At 38.9% G+C, this 22458-nt stretch overlaps 1 protein-coding gene across 2 annotated transcripts in view; it reads left to right on the top strand.

Annotated features, from left to right (window-relative positions):
• LOC138623621 (bis(5'-adenosyl)-triphosphatase-like) overlaps positions 1–22458 on the top strand; it is a 276741-nt gene that overhangs the window by 227384 nt on the left and 26899 nt on the right. The window contains exon 7 of one of the 2 annotated variants that reach the window (XM_069703241.1): positions 9040–9108. The exons of the other annotated variant lie outside the window; for it this stretch is intronic. Within the exon in view, the coding sequence (XP_069559342.1) occupies positions 9040–9108 (69 nt within the window). The remainder of the gene's footprint in view (positions 1–9039; positions 9109–22458) is intronic. 2 annotated transcript variants of the gene reach the window in all.

Genomic DNA, 22458 nt, shown 5'->3' with positions numbered 1-22458 from the left:
GAGAGTTGATAAGTTAGCCAGCAATGTCTTTGATACAAAGTAAGGACAAACATTTTTTAAACAGGAATTTTTGTATGTTTTATTTTCCACAGCTTAACCCTCCCATTGTCCTTGGGTCAAAATGACCTGCAGCTGTGTTCAGCTCTATTTTATTTCTGTAGTTTTATAGTTTTTGGGATCATTGGTGATCATTCTTTAAAGAAACCTTCACAGCCTCCTTGTCACCAATGATCCCAAAAAATATGAAAATAAAATAGAACTTGGTTGAACACAGCTGCGGGTCATTTTGACCCAAGGACAACGGGAGGGTTAAGATACCAACAGGCACACCTAAAAATGTCATAGTCACGCTCAGTACGACTATAAATTGTTGTGTAAACAACTATGAACATCTTCAAGGAGGGACAGTCTATAAGTGTGTGCCTTTAACCCTTGTTGTCAATGTCCTGTCATGGTGACAACAAAGACACAAAAACAACACAAGCAATAAGGCTTTTTGCCCCACCTTTGAGTTTGGTTATCTGGAACATTGCATAAAGATGTAGTTGGTCGATACATCACATGAAGTTTGTTTTTAAGAATATCAAACCTTATGTTCCACCACAGTATTAACCAAAGTACAAACAAAAAAAAGTCCCTGACCACTTATGAATCTTTCTACACATATACACATAGATTGGTGAAGTGGCCTCAAATCTGCTCTTGCTTGGTCACTGCTTGCTAAAGTTCACTAAATTATCTTTCAGTTTGTACCAAATGCAAAAGTCCTACTGTCCAGCACTTTTTTGTTGTTGTCTTACAAAGCCCTATTTACCATTGAGCATTGTCTTTTAAAATACATTTTACATATATATTTCTGCAAAAGTTACCATTTTTCATCTACAGGTTATTTAAGATGAAATCGCTTTGACCTGGCAGTACAAACAAGCTCAACAAATAATTGCATTCCATATTATGTTCTATTCTATAGCATTATATTTATACCTGCAGATATTTTGCACCATTATTATATTATGAGAAGCTCTGAAATATTATTTTAGACCCTTTTGTCAATGGCCATTAATGCAGGAAAGCACATCAGGGTGGCAATGAATCAAAGGCAGCAATAGAGGAGCTGATGTTTCCCCACTGATCCTTATCTCATTGAAATAATCTACATATTTTTTATCAAATCATTTTAACAGAAAGCAACTATTCATATGGAGACCTGTCTGGTCTTTTTTATAAAAACAGATTATCTAAGCACATATAGCTAACCTGCTACAGTGGCAGCCCAACCCCATCTATCAACTGAGTAATTGCAATCAGGTGCTTGCACGCCAGCAATAAAAATGGCCCTTTGATTAAATAAGAGCGAGGTAGGTTATAAGAGAGAGGCAAATGCACTCTTATAAACTTACTGCCTGGAGTCACAAAGACACAAGACACATATCTGTGTTTCGAATGATGGATTTAATTTTTGTCTTATGGAAAATACAGGTGACTATAGTGATTTATCATGTGTATGGCTTTGTATAGGTCCATTTTGGCTATGCAAATCTGGCTATTATATGTGATATATTGATTTTGATATGAAGATTGCTAGCTGTAACACATTCAAGTAGACAACAACAACAACAACAAAAACACAGTAATATATTTCCTTAGCCATGAATATGTGAGATGCAAAGTGAGACACAGCAAGAATATGATGGAAAACTCTACTTTCAGTGTATTTACCTGCCAAAGAATTAACATGACTGCTTTAGTGGGTGTTAAACTGGTAATGGAACTGTTGGCATTGTAATTAATTATCTACATGTCTGAAAGTTTGACATAGTTCTGCAATACAGAAAAAGAAAAAAGAAAAAACAAGACAACTACTTTACCTGTCAGAAAAATGTCATGTAAAGACGATCTTTCAAGCTCAGGTTACATTTTAAAATGTAACTCATCAGTGGGAACTGATTTGGCAGTTAATAGACACAATGTATGAATAAATTATGTGGAAACTTGCCAACCCTACAAAGTGTTACTGAAAAACTCTGTCCACACTACCACATACAGTACATGTTTTCAGCTCAGTCCAATCTCTCATATTTAAGAGCTCTGCAGTGCATGATTCCCATGTCCACTAGCAGAAGTACACTAGAGAAAGCAGGTTTGTGGGCAACTGAAATGTATTGACAATTATGAGGTGGATTTCCATGAATGTTTACACAGAAAGCCATGCCCTCCTGAGGATAAATTGTAAAACCTTTGATGATCACCTGACTTTTCTTTTAGCTATATCATTAGGTCATAATTGTTATGTCTTTATGGAACCACACAAAACTAAGTATGTCTAACTAACTATGTCAACCATGGCAGACTTCATGGACCAAATGGTCATTAACTGGAATGAGCTACAAATATGAAAAGCCTCCCAAGAAACATGACCCTAATTTGCCAGATGGTGGTGCAATGTTTGAAAGGCCACATCACTTACACCATAAATTTGACTCGCAAGTCCAGCCCACTTTTCTCGACAAAAGTGTTTAATATTTATAACATTTATAACATTTTGAAATGCACACTTTTTATCTCCTAAACCGTAGGTGTAATTACTACCACATTTTCTTTACATCATTACTGAACCAAGTTCGTCAAAAGTTGTCTTCATCTTCTTGATATTTGATTTACTTTACAAGATATTTACCAATAATCTGCAGGATTTATCAGGAAAACAACCATTCCTCAACAATGATTGGTCCAGTCATTGTACAATCTTGAAAGATATTTTAAAACCAAAGCACTTTGAGCACCAACACATGGGGGCACCACAGATACCAAAAAAGCATACCTCAAACCCTGGCAGCTGGAATCTCACCAAAGTTGGTGAACATTGATCTTGTGGCAAATATTGACCAAAATCTCAACTCATTGTTATGTTCTATTGTTTGCATTTACCCAATTTACTGTCGTTGTTCTCAATAAGGGGTCGAACAGCATTGCGAAATGATTTTGGGCGTAGGTGTGCCAAAATTGCTTGGTAGTGCCCAGCAAAATTCAGCTCCCATGGCTCCCTTTCCATGCATATAAGTTCCATAGCATGTGCATCATAACTAGACCTACAAAAATGTCTCCCGTTGCCATAACCTCGACTCAACAGAACATATTTTTTGTGCCATTTCCCCATGTTTTACTTGAATAAACTCCTAGAAAATCAGAAATTTGGTCTGTGCAATCTTAAGACCATTGTGATGACATTTTTTTAAAAAGCCTCTGTTTTCATTGAACGGTGTCTCTGTGATATGGGGGCCATTTTGCAAAAAAGTCATCCTACGTGCTTCTAACAGTTTTTTTTTTTTTTTTTACCTTGGGAGCTATCTTAACTATATTGGCTAAGATGCTTTGTGAATAACTTTTATCTTTACAAAGATCTCAACTTCAGGGTGAAATTCTTACAAAAGGTTGTAATTCTAAGAATTTAAATAGATTTTTGTCAAAGGAGTACACATTAGTACGAGGAATCTTGATAAATATGGCCCTGGATCAAAAAAGCCTTAGAACCTGGATAAGGCTCTATTGAGAAACCTGTGAGCTTTCATTGAAGGGTATTGCCATAGCAATGCAGGGGATTTTGATGTTTTTCCATGACACAAGAAGTTATTGTTAAGAATCAAGAGATGTTCAAAAACTCAAGAAACCTGGCACACGTCAAAAGTGGCAAACATTTATATCTGATATGAGTACCAGCTTTGGGTGTTGCAAAATGGCTAAGTAGTGCTCCCTACAACTTTTCAACAAAGTAGTGCGTTTCACCAACATGTACAAAACTCGGTAGCCACACATATCATGTCCATGGTGAAATCACAAATGCAACTGGACCACTGCTTACAAAAACACTGTAATTCAGATGTTGATTTTCATCAAGCGATAAAACGTACTCATGAAGGTTGTAGTTTCTCCCTGCTCCACGCATGTCACAGTACTGCGCACTGTTTGTGTGCAACAGGAGCAGTCTCTGAATGTTCTGTTCAACCCTTGTACGATAAATGTATCTCCGATCCAGAAAACCCAGGTCATCTGAAACAGGGTTACCCATTGTTACCAGAATCAAAACCCAAGCAACATGAAGCATCTTATTGTTTGTATGCTCCCCACTTATGGAACAATCTTCCTGAATACCTGAGGTTTGCTAAACCTGGCAGCACCTTGGGGCTTAAAACATTATGTTTTCTGAGGCATTACATTAAATGATTGATTAATTTGTAACTACAATTTTAATGCCTGGAATATCTATGTCTCTATAAATCACATTGAACAGCCTTCTTTTTGTTGTCTTTTAAGTAAAATATTTTAATTAATATCTTATCTTATTCTTAATGTATTTCTATATAAAAGACTTTGAATTGCCTTATGTCTGAATTGTGCTATAAAAATGAAAGTGCCTTGCCTTGCCATACAGATGTTTGGTCAGTTTACATGTCATTAACAATTCAATTTTATATCATGATGGGCCAGTTTCCACTAGAAGCTTTATTGTGACGTCTGTATATTACTTTAATAATTCAGTATTGTTACATTCTAAATTGTCTTTTTTTTATATTATTATATTTCCTCAGAATCTCACCACTGTTCAGTAAATGTGAGGAGAGCTTAACATCAAACTAGTATATCAGCCAATGCATACGTAATATCTATTGTATGAGTTATGACACCTGCCTGAAGTCATTCTCTGCCTTCTCTTTTTGGCTGCTGATCATCCTGATTAATTTCCCAACAGAAATGAGTAGGAAAAGACCAGTTACCTGAAAGACCAGTTCATATTTAACCTGTTCAAACAACATTGATTCCCCTGTGACTTACTGAAGAAAGTCACTTTGCTTTAAGGTGGTACGGGTGAAAGTTGGGCTTTGTGGGTGTCTGTCTATCTGTCTGTCTGTCTGTCTGTTGGGGCACTCTGCTCTAGTCTACCTTCATTTCCTTTTTCCATTAATGGCAACCACACATGTTTATGACAATGCATATTTGCCTGCCTGCCACACTAGATTTCATTGAAGTTCCTTAAATTAAGATGACAGCTTTTTTCCACATTTGTTCCGACGATTATACATATTGTGAACACATTAAGCAAATATGTAGCTTCCTTAGACACTTCATTCTGTCACTAGAGCTGATGGGAGGTGAACATGCAGCTTTGCATGAAGGACGTTCTGTTTGAGTGCACATAATCTTCAAGCAGTGGATGATTGACTAATTATCGTTGGGACATACAGTCTGGGGAAGTGTTCACCCAGAGCCCGACTGAAGGACGCCACATAGGAACTAACAGTGAACCATGAACTCAACATCTGCAGTGTGTAATCAGGCAGGCCCCGATAATAAGAGGCATGTCATTGGGAGTTAATGTCAAGGACATAAAGCATCAGCATCTGAGGAAAGCTGCAAACTAATGCTGACTCATTAAAGAGAGGAGACGTATTTTGAAATCTGGGATTATTGTTTTTGAAGCACTACCTTATTTTCTCAAAACAAGAACTGCAGACACAGACTCAAACATTTTGATTCATAAACGCTAATAGACTGTAGTGACATATTGTTAACACATTCATCAATATCTTAGATTATCAGGCCAAAATACCACTTTTCTTCAACAAATTCTCCCAAATGACAAAATGTGTAGTGTATCATTAAATTCTTCAATTGCGCATACGATCAACTTTTAGTTAAATCAGTGACGACAAGCCTTCCCTGAGGCAGCGAAGTAACCCCAAACCATAAATTCTACAACACCCTGCTTCACAGTTTTACAAGGTTCTTCTCCTGAAAAGCTGTCTTTGGTCTGTGCCAAACATGTCAATTATCACTGTGGCCAAATAACTCTTAACAAAACTTAAATTTTTCTCTAAAGTTAATTTTAAATAAGGAGTTTTCCTGGCACACCTCCCATGCATATCAAATTCTTGCAATCTTTTTCTGATCGTAGACAATTGCACTTTGACACCCAAAGTTTGAGTTACCTGCAGATGTTTCCTAATATTTAGATATAAATATTGTGGCACATTTGTTCTGAAATGTATTTGTAGCAATTTGAAGGGGAAGCTTTTCAACTCTCAAATGAACATTTATCCACAAATGAAGCCAAATGTTATTTTTATCAGTGGAGAACGTGCTATTTACAGCAGCTGTTCTGCTTGAAAGCTGGCAAGGGTGAGGTAGAACTCTTGGTCACCACAGGTGTGCCTCACAGATACACCATATGCAGACGCTGCACTGCAGGTGTCTTGGAAAAAAAAATAAGGTTTTTTTTATGGGAGCAGTCGGAGTGGGAGACATGCATGATTCTTCTCCCACTCTCCACTCTTCATGATTCTAATATCTCCAATAACTTATGTTATTCATTGTATTTGAGTTTAACAAAAAAAACAATATTTCTAAAGACAAACCTGCTTAAGCTAATAAATGTAAAATTGTTAGACAGGATTTGTGATTAGCCAACAAAAAAAATTATGACAAAGACAATAATCAAATAGAACTACAGATACAATATTTAATAGTAACCCATTGTTAACAGTGAATTCATATACACTTTCTTTAACAACAAATGGACTTTAACAGAGGTTTGACTTCTTTATAAACATGTTAACCATGTACAGCGGGAAACAACATTGTTCCTCTTCCTTTTTTTTTCTACAAAATTGCCATAATGGCTTTCAGGTGTTGTCATCAAAGTCTGGCAGTTAATTACAGGGTTCGAACCAGTCATGGAATTTCTGGAATATCTTTGAATTATAAATAGTCCTTTCTATGTATGGAAAGTCAGGGATCTTGACTTCTGAACTATTTTTCTAAATAAAGTTATTTAACTTTAGAGAGTGTTTTTTTGTTTCCCCTTGCCGCTTGACAACAATCACTTCAGTGCAGACATGGGAAGGGAGAGTGACACTGGGACTTGACACAGAGAGGGACAGACAGACAGACTGGTGCGGGTAGGGAGAGGAACAGAGGGAACACACACGTTGTAGAATCAGACTAACTAAAACCATGAAAATACTCTCACGAGTGTTTGGTGTCACGCACCACTACTTCAAGACAAATTCACTATCTGTAAAACCTAACTTGGCAATGAATTTGATTCTTATTCTAAAGACCACTTATAAGCAACACATACATTTGATGTAATGTTCTTATAGTTAATCTGCTGTGCCCTAGTGATGGGACAGTGATATTTTAAGCCTTATAATTAAAAAATGATTGGTAATTTTTTTTATTTTTATTTTTATTTTTTTGCCAGCTCCTTCCTACATTTGGCAGCTGAAGCTATGCTGCTTTTAGCCTGGATTGTGTTTAACTTCTTTGAGAGTAAAATATGCCACTCTCCTGCTGGTACACTTGTCCATCTTGGCTATTGGTGATATGCTGCAAATACCACCTCTTTTACGTGAAGGTGCACATCACTGACTTATGTGTGACTGCTTAACATTATCACATTTGTTCATCTTACTTTAGACAAATACCGGACAGATATACCGGTGGGTATGTCGAACCAGCTTCGTGGTACAGGCATTTGAACTCAACAAGTTTTGAAGGCTGCATTCTGTGATGATTGAAGGGAGCAATATTATGTCATTAAGCACAGCACAATGGCCCTTTGTTATTCTTGTTCATATAATTTAAGTTATGTGCACATGTTAGTTTTATATTCTACAACATCATTATGCCCCCTCAGCTTTTGCTTCAAGGGTGTATTATTATCTATTGTTTTCTCTAAAAGCTTGATTTAAATGTGACAAGGCAGCCTTTTTAACACTATCCTTGAAATATAAAGTTAGTCTGTCCCTTCTTTCTGACACCTCAACAATGTATTATATAACTTTATTGGACTTTGTCTGACTAAGACGCGCAGTAAGAACAGGCAGGTTGTTCAACCTATATACTATGTGTAATTTACCAGCATGCACTAAGTTGGGTCCAGAAGTGGTTTAGAAAGGTGTTTAGCTTGGTTTCACCTGCTCCCACAACTCTATGGTAATGCTTTATGTATGGGTCGAACTGGTCCCAACCTCTGCACCAAGGCCATTAACCAGGCCAGATTGTTGGTAATGTCTAAACAAAACTCCTACCCTAGTTTCAAATGGTACCGTCCTGTTGGTCCAGGACTGTGCCATGAGGCTAAGTGCAGTTCCAAATCATCCCAAACTTTACATAAAAGTGTTTAACCTAGATTCTGTGGTGAGGCTCTTAGCCTTAGCCTCTTTGATTCTTTACAGGAGTGTGAGCTCTTTTTGAGAATGGAAACAGAACAAACACTGTGATCAATTAGGTTTAAAGTAGTGTGCTTGGTCTTTGTCACTAGTTTAAAGGAAGGCTGGTAGCCCAGTGTGTGTGTGTGTGTGTGTGTGTGTGTGTGTGTGTGTGTGTGTGTGTGTGTGTGTGTGTGTGTGTGTGTGTGTGTGTGTGTGTGTGTGTGTGTGTGTGTGTGTGTGAGAGAGAATATATCTTCAGTTACGTATTTCATTTTAAATATCACAGTAAATATTTATATAAAGGGAGAAAAATGGATTATTTACTTGTCACTTCCAATAAAACCTGAGAAGCACTAGAAGAGTTTGTGCAAATGCATATCAGAAAAATCTGTTTATTTCTGCCTTAGTGCATGTTTGCTGTTTGTTTATGTGGGCTTTGCCAGATAAAGCTGTTTCTTAGGAACATTATTATGTCGTCCATGCAGAGAAGGAAATCAAAGTTAACCATACAGATGGGCAAGTTTGTGACAGCAATGGGGCTGACACCAGGAGGAGGCCTGGGAAAAGTCAATTAAATCCTTAAGAGCATAAAAATAAGGAGTCTCTGCGGTGTGCAGACAGCACGCATGGTGAAATGCACGGTCACCCTCCTGTGATTTGTGACACGACAGTAACGCTCCACTCTGGCTTACCAACGTACTGTGAAGTAATGAAGGCCCTCTATGGAAACCGTCTTTGTCACATCAGTCTGTCAGACAATTCCCAGGTGAAATAGTACTGGCTTCTCTAGGCAGAGCACAACATATAAACCTTGTTTGTGTAATTACAGCATGTTCACGTCCATGTGCTGCCCAGGAAGGCGGGGGACTTTGAGCGGAATGACAGCATATACGATGAGGTAAGATGGCAGATTTTTGATCATCAATACTGTTTATGCCTTTGAATTTGTGCAAATTACACTTGGTTTAAAGGATTCTCATAAATCTGTCAGAAAATGAATAAAAGGACAAAGTCAAAGGCATCAGCACTTGTATGGTCTGTGGAAAATAAGTTTTAGAAGAACAAAATTATATCATCAGTGTATCGTCATGTACTTTTTGCTCACAGGGAATGAAATACACTTGTCAGTAGTCCAGGAGACAGGGTATTTAAAGCTACAGCCTTACTTGGTCTGCTATGACCAGTAGCATTTACATATCGCTGTAATATTGCCATTATTGATACGGTTTTCTGACCTCATGATTTTGTTTTACTTTTTTTTTTCTGCTTGTGGATCCATTGCACTCTGAATGTACTATGGGCTTGCGACAGAAATACTTAGACCCTTTCACGTTTTACCTACCTGAGAGCGCTGTAGAATAAATTAATACATTCCATTCAGTTTTATTTACAGTGCAAGATCACCATGGAACATGATCCCAACGCACTTTACAAAAACATTTGTATTAAAATATCAGGGAAATGTTGAAACAAAGAAGTTCAGAAAATAAACATTTACACCATCTACCAGCTTAATAATGCATGCCAGGAAAGCTAAAACGTGTTTTTCAATTATTTTTGCAAATTCATAAAAAAAATCTAAAACTAAAATCTCAGCTAATTAAGAATTAAACTGAGCAAGTCAAGTCTTTGTAGGTGAGAGAGAAAAAGTCCCACTGTTTTGGGAAAGTCAGTAAGGAGTCGGTACACTAGTAAGTTGAATGATACAAAGTAGTTTGGGCAGATTGGGAGAGATGTTGCTAAAGGTTTAGAAAAAATAGAGAAGTCATGACTTCTGTTAAAGCTTAAGCTGTGGTGTCTAAAGTTTTGGGATATTCCCAAGGGTAATTTGGTCATTGTCAGTATATGAGTGTTCAGTTTCCAAGATAGAAAGGCTGTGTTAGAGTTTCAGGAATAGGACTCAAGTGCACGACCCAAGACACAAGTAAAGTTAAATTTATTTTACTGATAGAGGTGCAAAAATAAACTACAACCATGAAGGGGAAATCCGCAAGCTCAGTCTCACACAGCCAAGGGTCCAAAAAGCCAGGTAAAAAGAGGACTACGCAGAGGTACATTAGTGAACGGGAAAATCCGGAAGGCAAAACATGGTTCAATGCACAAATACTGCTGACATGAATGCTGGAGAGATGAGCTTATGCTTTTGCTGGAAGGCGTGAGCTCATGGTTACAACATGGGAGGTCGTGTGCACCGTATGCTTGGCTTTCAAGTGGTTGAGTTGTAAAAACACTGTTGCTAAGCAACAGAAACATGGATAAGTCTAGAAGCCACAGAGGCAAACAATTTAGCAAACTAACAGTACATAACATAATGCAGGAAATGCAAAGGCACATAGGGAAAAGATGAGGCTGTTGGGAGGATCAACATTTTCTTCAGACGTAGGCTGTTATGGAAGCTACGAAGATAAACTCTACATGACTAAAATCACAATATATTAGCTAAACATCCAACGAAAAATGTACTTCCGTGGCCTCTGCCATTTCCGTAAACATCAGCGAGAACGTGATAACCCATGCACTCGAGGCTTTCCAATGTCATAAATACGACATGGAGGGATATATGGAACCTTCTTGTGTACACGGTAACTCCAACCATATTTCAACGCAGCATTTGACAAAAACAACTATCTCACACAGGAGGTAAGGAGCATGCAGGCTTTATACATGTGGGCAGGCAGATAATTACACACAGGTGGAAACAATCAGGGCGGGGAAAACAATCACAAAGGTGGAAAGACACGAGGGCAAGGAAGTGAAGACAACAGAAACAAGACATGAGGTGAGTCCCCAAAATAGGGAAATGAACAGGAATAACTGAAAAAACAGAAAGACATAACTAAACAATAAGGGCAAGACAGAGGACAAAACTAAACAATGAGGACAGACTGTGACAGGTTGGAGAGACTGATCAATTCATTTATTCAGAAGAGGTTCGGGATTCCCCGATGCCTCAGTATTGTAGCTCTGAATTGCAGGGACATCCTTCAATTGGTGCTGTCAAGCCTAACTGAAGAATTTAAGAGCACTGAGATAATAATACAGTTGCTGTTGGCAGGAAGCAAAGATGAGGTTGTGAGGCACCAATAACCAGAAGGAGGTGGGGTGCACTACAGGCAGCTCAGGAGGCACAGGTGGTGGGTATGGTGCAGCAAGGAAATATCTGAGCATGAGAGTCTATTGTGGAGTAAGGCTTGCCCTGTAGAAATAAGGAGGCTCATGGGACGTTCGACGAGACAAAGGGGGGCAGTTAGGGCAGTTACTCAGGGTAAGCAGGGACAGTTGGTAAACTGGGAGAGTGTAGAGAAGAGAAGGCTTAGTTGGAAGGACCTGGGGTGCATGGAGGTGTATAAACTGTCTGCTGGGATCACCATATGACGTGTTTCCATCGTACTTCAAGCAGTGGGTAGGTGCAGTGGCATGGCGTGAGCAAAAAAAATTAAGCCAACTGTCCTTTCTTTGCATAAAAAAAAAAATGCAGAAATACATTGCTTATTTTACAGCCAATTTTATGTAACCAGATGTCATCATACACATGCTAGACTTGTACACGCCTGTTATCTAACCGACACTTGCATCACAACACACAGGTGGGCGCACACACACATGCACATCGCACTCATTCCAGCCGACACTTGCGTTTACCAACACATCACTGCTGTCCGTGGTGCAGATTTTTTAACCCTAATAAAACAACTTCAGTGGGCCGTCTGACACGAATCCAGGCTAGCATGGCACAGTAAGCGATTTAACCACATAAAAAAAATGCAACAGTAAAACCACAGAGAGATGGGTGTGTATTTTACTCACTCTATTTGTGGAGGGAGGCCATTCCTCTTTCTTTCATGGTTGCAAAGTGGTTGATAACCTTGTCATTATATTTCCCACTGGCCTTTAGGTCCTCCACAACATTTAATTTGAGGTTGCTGTTCAAATGGTAGTTTAGTAAAAGTGTTGTTTTTTTTACTAAAATCTCCTAATCTCTGCCTTCCATAACTGCGCATGCTAATACTGGACACTGGACTGGTAGTCCAAACTTGCTAATACTGATCTTCCAATCATTCAAAAACAGTAGTCTCATCTAATTGGTTAATTATTAACAAAAAAATTCCCAAGGGAAGCAAACTTCCTGACTGTGCAAATTACAGTGCAATACCATGTTTTACCGCACATTCACTCAGCATCGCACTTCGAGAGGCGCTGTTTCACTCATTGTAAAATACTCCGAGAGATACAGAAGGGAGACGGCATTCCACGGCAGTGTGGGGAAAAAAAAGGGGAAGCTTAGCTTCCCTCAGCCTGCGGGAGAACATGCCACTGGGTAGGTGAGGACCCAACCTTTCCATTATGTTCACCAGCAGGAAAAGTAAATTGTATTTTGTCAGGCTACAAAATGACAATCTGTGTAGTTTCCAACTATTAACAAAAGTATTCAGACCTTTGATTCAATATTTTGAAGCACATTTGACAGCCATTACAAGTTTGAGTCTTTTTGGGGAAGTCTCTACATGCTTTACACACCATAATTTGATAAGTTTATCGTATAATTCCTGGCCGATCCTGTAAAGCTTCATCAGATTGGATGGAAATCCGTGATTAACCTCAGGTCTCTCTCCAGATGTTTTCTGGGATTCCATTCTGGGCTTTTGCTTGGCCACTCAAGAACGGTCAGAAACTTGTCCTGAAGCCACTCCAGCATGGTCTTGGCTGTATGCTTTGATTAACTGTTCTGCTGAAAGGTGAACTGTCGCCCAGTGTTAACTCGCTATGCTCTGTAACACGTTCGTTTTAAGGACCTCTCTGAATATGGCCGCACTGATTCTCCATTAAATTCTTACCCATCTCACTGGCCCTTCTGCTGAGAAGCACCCCCATCGCATGATTTTACCACCATCATGTTTCACTGTTCGCCAGATGGTCAGCAGTGGCTGGTGTTCGATCGACATAGTGTTTGGAGTTTTACCAATACAGTGACCCCTCGCTATAACGCGGTTCACCTTTCACGGTCTCGCTGCTTCACGGATTTGCATCGTGCATTGTGTTCTGCATTCTGATTGGCTAAACAGTCTCTCCGCTTCTTCTCTACCTGTTTGTCAATAACGTTGCGGTTTAATATGTACACGTACGTAAAACAGCTTGCCAAATTAAAAATAATCGATGGTGGCATGTCGGTTTATAAGAATCTTTTTGCCCAGAAGAAAAAAGAGCGACAACAACTACCGATAACTATGTTCTTCTCTCGAAAAACCACACCTGCACCGCCGGCTTTAGAAGAAAGAACCGCTGCAGAGCGGAGTCAGGATGCAGCGGCTCAGTCAGAAGAGCAGTGAAATACACGAGTCACTATTTGTCCTACTGTACTTTGTATTTGTTTTCATAATCATTTTTCATTTCCTCCCGTTCTAATCCAATGACTCGGGTCGCAGTGGGGCGGTGCCGATCTCAGCAATTTGAAGCCTTCAGTTCGTATTGATGATTCAAATTATTATTTTACAGTACAGTAGTTATTTGTAAAAAAAAAACATTTATACAGTACTTTTATTTGTTAAACAAATGCTTGGGCTTGTAAAAAGGTTTTGTTCTTTGGTTTCAATGTATTATGGAGTATTTCATTGTATAATAATTGTAAAAAAAATAAAGGTTACTACTTCACGGATTTCACCTATCACGGTCTCTATTTGGAACGTAACCCCCGCGATAAACGAGGGTTCACTGTATAGCCAATTTTTTTGGACTCATTTAACCAGATAATCTTTTTCACCATGCTCTGTGAGTTTCTTAAAGGCACTTTCGGTATATGACAGGCCAAGATAGCTGTCATATGCCTTTTACTCAGGGTGGCCTTCACTTAGTTGTTCTATCATAAATGGCTGATCAATTATGAGCTGCTAAAAGGATTTATTGTATCCCTTCTATTGCTCTGTTAGAGTGACCGTTGGGTCTCTTGTCCTCTAAAGACATACTTGCTTGGTCACACAGTATGGCTAGATGTCTCCATGAAGAGTCCTGGTGTTTTCAAACTTTGTAAGTTTCTTAATTATACAGTTATTGAGCTCTCTGCTTCTGCCAACATTTTAAGGTTTATAAAAGTGTTTAATTAACGTTCCCTTATATATGCCTTGCTGCAGTTTTATTGTAAAGATCTTCAGAGATGTTTTTGGACTCCATGGCTTAGTTCTTGTCCCGAAATGTCGTGTGAATTGTGGGGCCTCATAAATACAGGTGTGTGCCTTACTAAATCCTGTCCGATCCCTTCACTTTGCCATAGGTGGACTCTAGTAAACTTAAAATCTCAAAGATTATAAAAGCAACCAAGATAAATGGCCACAATTTAGAGTGTCATTGCAAAGAGTTCAATATTCAAAAAATTTCGAAAACCTTTTTCACTTTGCCAAATGGGTTTTGAGTATACAGTCCATCTGGAAAGTATTTACAGCGCTTCCCTTTTTCCACATTTTGTTATGTTACAGCCTTATTCCAAAATGCATTACATCATGTTTGTCCTCAAAATTCTACACACAATACCCCATAATGACAAAGTGAAAAAAGTTTGTTTAACATTTTTGCAAATCTATTAAAAAATAAAGAACAGAAATATAACACATACATAAGTATTCACAGCCTTTGCGCAATACTTTGTTGAAGCACCTTTGGCAGTAATTGCAGCCTCAAGTCTTTTTGAATATGATGTTACAAGCTTGGCATACCTATTCTTGGGCAGTTTCTCCCATTCTTCTTTGCAGGACTGCTCAAGCTCCATCAGGTTGGATGGGGAGCGTCGGTGCACAGCCATTTTCAGATCTCTCCAGAGATGTTCAATTGGGTTCAAGTCTGGGCTCTGGCTGGGCCACTCAAGGACATTCACAGAGTTGTCCCGAAGCCATTCCTTTGTTATCTTGGCTGTGTGCTTACGGTTGTTGTCCTGTTGGAAGATGAACCTTTGCCCCAGTCTGAGGTCCAGAGCGCTCTGGAGCAGGTTTTCATCAAGGATGTCTCTGTCCATTGCTGCATTCATCTTTCTCTCCATCCTTACTAGTCTCCCAGTTCCTGTCGCTGAAAAACATCTCCACAGCATGATGCTGCCACCACCATGCTTCACTGTAGGGATGGTATTGGTCAGGTGATGAGCGGTGCCTGGTTTCTTCCAGACATGACGCTTGTCATTCAGGCCAAAGAGTTCAATCTTTGTTTCATCAGACCAGATAATTTTGTTTCTCATGGTCTGAGAGTCCTTCAGGTGCCTTTTGGTAAACTCCAGGTGGGCAGTCATGTGTCTTTTACTGAGGAGTGGCTTCCGTCTGGCCACTCTACCATACAGGCCTGCTTGGTGGAGTGCTGCAGAGATGGTTGTCCTTCTGTAAGGTTCTCCTCTCTTCACAGAGCAATGCTGGAGCTCTGTCAGTGACCATCGGGTTATTGGTCACCTCCCTGACTAAGGCCCTTCTCCCCCAATCGCTCAGTTTGGCCGGGCGGCCAACTCTTGGAAGAGTCCTGGTGGTTCCAAACTTCTTCCATTTATGGATGTTGGAGGCCACTGTGCTCATTGGGACCTTCAATGCTTCAATGCTGCAGAAATGTTTCTGTACCCTCCCCCAGATGGGTATTTAAAACTTAATGAGGCATTTATGCTTCTTTTCCTGGCTAATGGTACTCGGCAGCAACGTGGTTCACCTTCACACTTACGAAGCAATAAGTGTAGTGGCATGGCGGTCCATTTATCATCTAGTGCTGCACAACTGGCATTGTTGTCCAAGAGTCTGAATCCAATGTGTTTCTGCAGGAATATTAAAATACAATTCACCACTAATGAACTGATTCACTTGTGGCTCCTAATAACTTTAATTAAACATCTGAGAAATGAGTTTGAACAAATATCAGTGGGCTCTTCAGCCAGAATCTCCAAACCAATGAACTACAACACTCCAATAAGGAAATAATGAACATGCCTTTCAGGCTGTTTTAAATTTCACTGTGACATTTTGAATTTGTAACAAGAGAGTCTGTAGCAAATGAATATCAATGACTGGTGAGTTTGATTTGAATATTCTAATAGCCATGTCTAATGAAAAGAACTTCACCATACATCCTCATCCTGCCTGAGGGGAGAAATAAAACGTGCAGTTCCACTGCAGACTCCCACCAGCATAATATAAATAGGTTTGTTTTTAATTTGCATGTGATCATAAGGGTTATCGTGAGAGCAGCAGCACCACCAACATTTATACATTCCATGTCACACCAGGCAAATAAGATTTTTTTTTCCAAGGTGTTTTTCTTTGCAGTGAATAATTGACCAGTATTTGTTCCCCTTTACACTACACCACTGTTAAGTGTTTTATAGCCCAGATTTCGAAAATGTATTTGTTCATAAAAAATATATTTAGGAGGCAGCAGACTAGGTGAGACCTGTGTCTCTATACTGTAAAAAAGGGAGGAAACAACCATCTTCCTACTGCCTAATCTGGTTCTGAATGTACCCAGCTCAATAAATCAGTGTTCAGGCTGCACTTATAGATAACATTCCATGATATTGTTGCAAGGGCAGCTTGAGGAAACTACATTTTTAGCCAGGTGACTTAATGGTTAAGGCACATACCACATAAATGCAATGTCCACTATTTGATACCTGTTTTTTGACCCCACACATTAGAAGATGTAACGTTGACCTCAGAAGCATGCACTGGCAAAGGTCAGGGTGTATCCATTAATATAACACCCAGATTAATTTAGTAGTTTATTGTAACTACTCACACAATAACTGTGTAACACTCTTTACAGTTTACAGGAAAATATAGACACTGGTTGCTAATACTTCACCACCATCCGGGCCCTGATGACCTTATGAGTAGATTTTTGAAAAAAAAAAAAGTAAAATGAATTTTAAAACAACTTTTAGTAAATCCGTTGTAATGCGTTCACATAACAGTGAATATACATTGTAGTGCAATGAAGCAAAATACTAACATAGTAACAAAATACTAACAATAACAGAGTGAGCTTCATAAAACATGTCCGAACTGTAAGACAGGTGAAAAGTAATTCCTTTCCACTCCCCACTGAAGTCTGGTGCTTTATCAGATGTAGATAGTATATGACAGTGAAGCTACAGTGAACGAGGTGTTTATCGTTGTACCGAGAAGGGATGGTACTCTAGAGTGCAGTTGTATTGTCATTTTATTTAGATGAAGTGGTGCAGCGCAGGATGCTAGTGCTGCTCGGTCGATCTGGCCGGCTGACAACGGCTCTGTGATACAGACAAAGAGTCAGAAGCAAAACACTGTTGTAGCTGCTTGTGTATTTGTCTCTTCCTTTGTCTCCCTCCGTCTCTTTATTGGTACCTATGACTTAAGTACCCAATGGCACATTGAATTTGATTTTGTGTCACCTAGCCCAACTAAGACTGTATCATACTCGTTTTGGGAGCCATTATCTTTTACTTTTTTTTTTCAGGGCTTTTGTTTTTTTAATTTTACTCTTTGCTTTTGCTTAATTCATCTGAAACCCAAAGCTTGTCACCTTGCACACAGTGGTGCTTAGAAGTTGATAATGTTTGTGAATTAGTTCTACAATACTGCATAAATATGATCTAGAACATAATCAGATATTCACATAAGTTATAAAAGTAATCAAATAATATTAAAAAAATATATAATACTTGGACAATATTTATTGAGGAAAATGACTGAACATTACATGTTTGAGTGTTAAAAGTATAGGAACCTTTGGGATTTGTAAAGTCAGGTGTTTTTATTCAATAGGTTGAAAATCAGGTATATGTGGGCAACAATTTTTTTTTATAAAAAAAAATTAAAAAAAAATAGATAGATAGATATCAGGGATTTGTCAAAGTCTGATCGTCACCACACATTTATGGAAGTTTAGTATGACTCGAACAAAGGAAATTGCTGAATATGTCAAGAAAAGAGCTGTTTTGATGTTGATTAGCCTGGAAAAGATTACAAAACCATATCTAAAGGGTTTGGACTCCAGCAATCCACATTCAGTCAAAGTGTGCAATTCCAAGACCATTTTTTACCCTCCTAATGAGTGACCAGCCAACAAAGATAATTTCAAGAGAATGTCTTTAATAGTCCCAGAGGTCTCAAAAGCACCCAAGCTATATTCTAAGCAACTAAAGACCTTCCTCACATTGGTTAATGTTCATAAGTCCACAATCAGTAGAACATTGGACATCAAAGTTGTGTTTGTCAGGATAACAAGGAAAAAGCCACTGCTCTCCAAAAGGAACATGACTGCCTGTCTGCAGTTTGCCAAAGATCATAAGGACAAGTCAGAAGAGTACTGGAAACATGTTTTCTGGATGGATTAGACAAAAATATAACTGTTTGGTTTCAATAAAAAAATTTAAAAAAGTATGTTTAGAGAAAGAAATAAGAACCTTATCCGATCTGTAAAACATGGCGGGGGCAGTATTATGGCTTGGGCCTGCATTGCTGCATTGTGCCAGGACAGCTTGCCATCATTGACGGAGCAATGAATTCTGAAATGTACCAGTGACTTCCATCCATCAATGAACTGAATTTCAAGAGAAAGTATGTCATGCAGCAAAGCAACAACCCAAAGGTCAAAAGTAATTTTACAAGAGAATGGTTCCTTTTGAAAGTTCAGTTATTGCTGCACAAGGGCGTGACACCAGAAACTGAAAGCAAAAGTTCACATACTTTTGCCACTCAGACGTAACGTCCAATATGATATTGGATCATCATAAATAACCATGAATAACATCATTATGCCGTTGCTTTAATTGGGTTTCTTTGAACTATTTTATAACTTGTGTGAAAATCTGTTGATGTTTTAGGTCATATGTATGCAGAAATATAAAAAAAGGCAAATGTTAAAGCACCACTGCAAAAGAGGCAGTGCTATTTCAGTTTTTCTGGGTTCATTCTGATTATACTTAGCTTGTCATTTTTTAGAGTACTCAAAATCTATAAACCTGACATTCATGGCTGCAGCAATCCACTACCCAGCTACAGCACATCACAATGAATGTATTATGTACAATAAGGGGAAAGTCTCACAGCTGTGGAAACACTCCTCATACACAAGTAATCGCAAGGATTTCACCGTTGTTAAAGGTTTAGCAGAGTGGAGTAAAACTATAAATTTTGCCCTGGGGGGGTGACAGTAAAGGAAAGGGAATCATGGGGCCATTATTATTAAAAGTGTTCATTCCCCAAGGAAAATAGTTCTATGACCCAGTCTGAACTGAAAACATTCCAACAAAAGATTGGGTTTTGTTTTGAGCTGTTTTATTGTGTACACCATTGGGTTCACTTGAGTATGGGTTTTGATTATTTACCAATGTAGTTTATTTGGGAATATCTATCTTTTTCTCTTTGACTTCAAACATCATTTGGATAACCATGAGTTCTCATTGGAAAATAATAATGTCAGACTGGTCAGTAGTTGTGGACACACTGCACTGCATCTTGCTTGCTGAAAGGAAAATGTTTGATCAGAGAACTGTCTGTAAGTCTGTGGGTGACAGAAACCAATGGCTTGCCCGATTTGATCAAATTGTCAAAATAAACCGTTTCTGCTGAGAATGAGCAGTTTAATAACTTCTTGATAACAAAGTTATATCACAGTATACAAATTAACGTCAACCTAACTGGCTGGTTCATTAGCTGTTCAACATAGTGTAGCTTATTCTAGCTCTGATTATTTAAGAAAAGTATGACAGCAGTGCATTGCTTCCCACAAGAGAAATATCTTCAGACCAGTTGGTGAGTACTAAGTTCAAACAATAACAAAGATACTACTCACGAGCAACTAATGTTCGAAAGTGCCACTGCCAAAGTGTGTGTTTGCATGTGTTTGTGTATGAGAGAGAGTGAGTGAGAGAGAGAGAGAGAGAGAGAGAGAGAGAGAGAGAGAGAGAAATAAAAAGTACATGTCATTGAGATTGTAACTAATTAGTTCCTTCAGCTATTCTTCCCCATCTCTGATCAACATCAAATGCTGTGTCCCCTACAGTTATAAGAGCATCCACTGCATGTTACATGACCTACAAATAAAAAAAACAGATTCATACACATGTATGTTGAATTGTAGGTAGTTTATGGTATTCGCAAATCCACAAAAAAATACCAAACAATTTTGAACAAATGTTGCAATCTTAGAAATACATGCATTGCACCATTAGTATTTTACATTTATTCGCCTTCAAGTTTGTATGCGATGATTTTTTTTTTTTTTTTTTTCCCAGAAAGCTTCCTGGGCGTATAGAAAAAAATATATATATTTGAGAGTTATTTGGCATTTTATTTTTTACAGATGGTTAAATGTCTGTGTATGGATTGCATGACATAGGTGGATCGGTTACATCAGTTATGGAGTTCATAGACTGCTTTCATGCTTATGGAATTACATTTCTTCAAATGTATTTTTTTGTTTTAAAATAAAAGGGGGAGGTGGCTGGATAATAAAGGGGGGGGTAGTATTCTATTGAAAGCAAATACAAATTATGCCTTTGCCTCAGGCGTTAAAACATGTTTGTAACCAAAGGCCAAATTCAACAATGAGCAAAATTACAAATACATGACTCTGACCTCTCGAGAGTTCCAAACCAAAGAAGTTGAAAAGCTCTTTCCATCAGGCATTGTAACAGTAAATCACAGCACACACACAAGGACTCAAAACTTTGAGATGAACAACGAAACAATAGGTTTTTCTGTTATTCAATATGCTGCTTTACCACTGGCATAATGGTTCACGATAAAGAAGCTCTGATAATTTTCTAAATTGCGGGTGACCTATGCTGAATGTACTAGAATGACGCCTGTATGGGCACACATCAGGCATTGTAACAGTAAATCACAGCACACACACCATTTTTTAGACTCCACTGCTGAATGAGTAATATAATGACTTACAGTGCCTTTACTTCTCTGGCAAAGAGGCTGGCTTAGTATAAGTCTCTTGTATTTAGGAAATATAGTAATTACTTTTTCTTGATACCATCTCTGAGGCCCCTACTGTTGAAGGCATTAAGGCTACTTTCTGCAGGTTTCGTCTTCGATGCATTCCGTCTCCAACACGGCTGGTGGAGTGAATCGCCGTCATTAAAGCCAATGCTTCACATCCCAACGGCTGCGCCGCGGTCCATCTCAACAGCGTCCCAGAAGTGGCTCGCCACACTGCTCCGCTAAAGATAGGCGGCAGATCTTTTTTTTGGAACGCGGCAATCTCAAAAAAGCAGATCGGCTGGGCAGAAAATGTGTCGAGAAAAGTGTAATCACATTCCGGTAAATTTTCTAAATAAAACACCCATGTGCAAACTCCAGATCCAAGAAATGCGTTTTCCTCCTGCTACAGACACAGCATGTGGAATAGTTACGCAATAAATAGGAGGATTCATGTTTTTAATGACTAAAAGACAGCAAGCTGCATTAACTTTGTCTGTAGGCTGCAGCACAAAGTAGGAAATGACAACAACAACCACAAAACGGACAAAAAAGAAGCCGTTTAACAACGTCTACCCACGATAGAAGCACACAAATCAAGGAAACATGATCAAATCAAGGAGTAAGATAAAACGGGCAGACAAAACGTTCCGCATCTGACATGCTCCTGGCAGAATGTGAAGCTGTGCAGAGGACGGAATATGCAGTGGAATATGTGGGTTAGAGCTCAGACAGTGCTACAAATGACAACCACTACCATTTCTTTTCCGCCAAATCCGGAGAAAACCCTGCAAGTATGGCGTCTGTCCAGATAATTTGACAACATTATCTTTGCTCGAAGCCACAAGTTCATACCTGCTACACATACCCACCAATACCGTTCCTTCTCCGCCAAGTTCGGCTACTTCAGCCATCTCCTTCACAGCCTGCTGCAGGCTCAACCCTCGGAATTCTAAGCTCCTGAAATAGTGCTGTTGTTGACCACGCCCGTGCCAAACAAGTCTTACAGCCTGATACGATGTCCTTTACCTTTCCTACCGCTGCACATAATGGACAGGTTGGATCCCCACCTACCATTTGCTTGAGGTTCTGTGGCAATTGAAGTAGCCTACATCATACCTTGCTCCCAGCAGAAAACCTATATGGCTTTCTTCTTTTCCCTAAAGGTCCCTACAACTACGTCTCCAGTCTTAAGTAAAATACAGTATTCTAGCCGAAAAATCTTGAAAACTCTCATTTAAATAAATGTCTGTGAAGTCATTATCATCAGTGGATGAAGTAAGACAATGGTGATTGAACCAGTGGCCCACTAATTAAAGCTC

This window comes from Brachyistius frenatus, unplaced genomic scaffold (assembly GCF_029030835.1).
Source record: "Brachyistius frenatus isolate BFR_SWC_R1_liver_20210118 unplaced genomic scaffold, ASM2903083v1 Contig_45, whole genome shotgun sequence".
In the NCBI taxonomy this organism is placed as follows: Eukaryota; Metazoa; Chordata; class Actinopteri; family Embiotocidae; genus Brachyistius; species Brachyistius frenatus.
The sequence above is the reverse complement of the archived record's forward strand: the minus strand, read 5'-3'. Positions and strand labels throughout refer to the sequence as shown.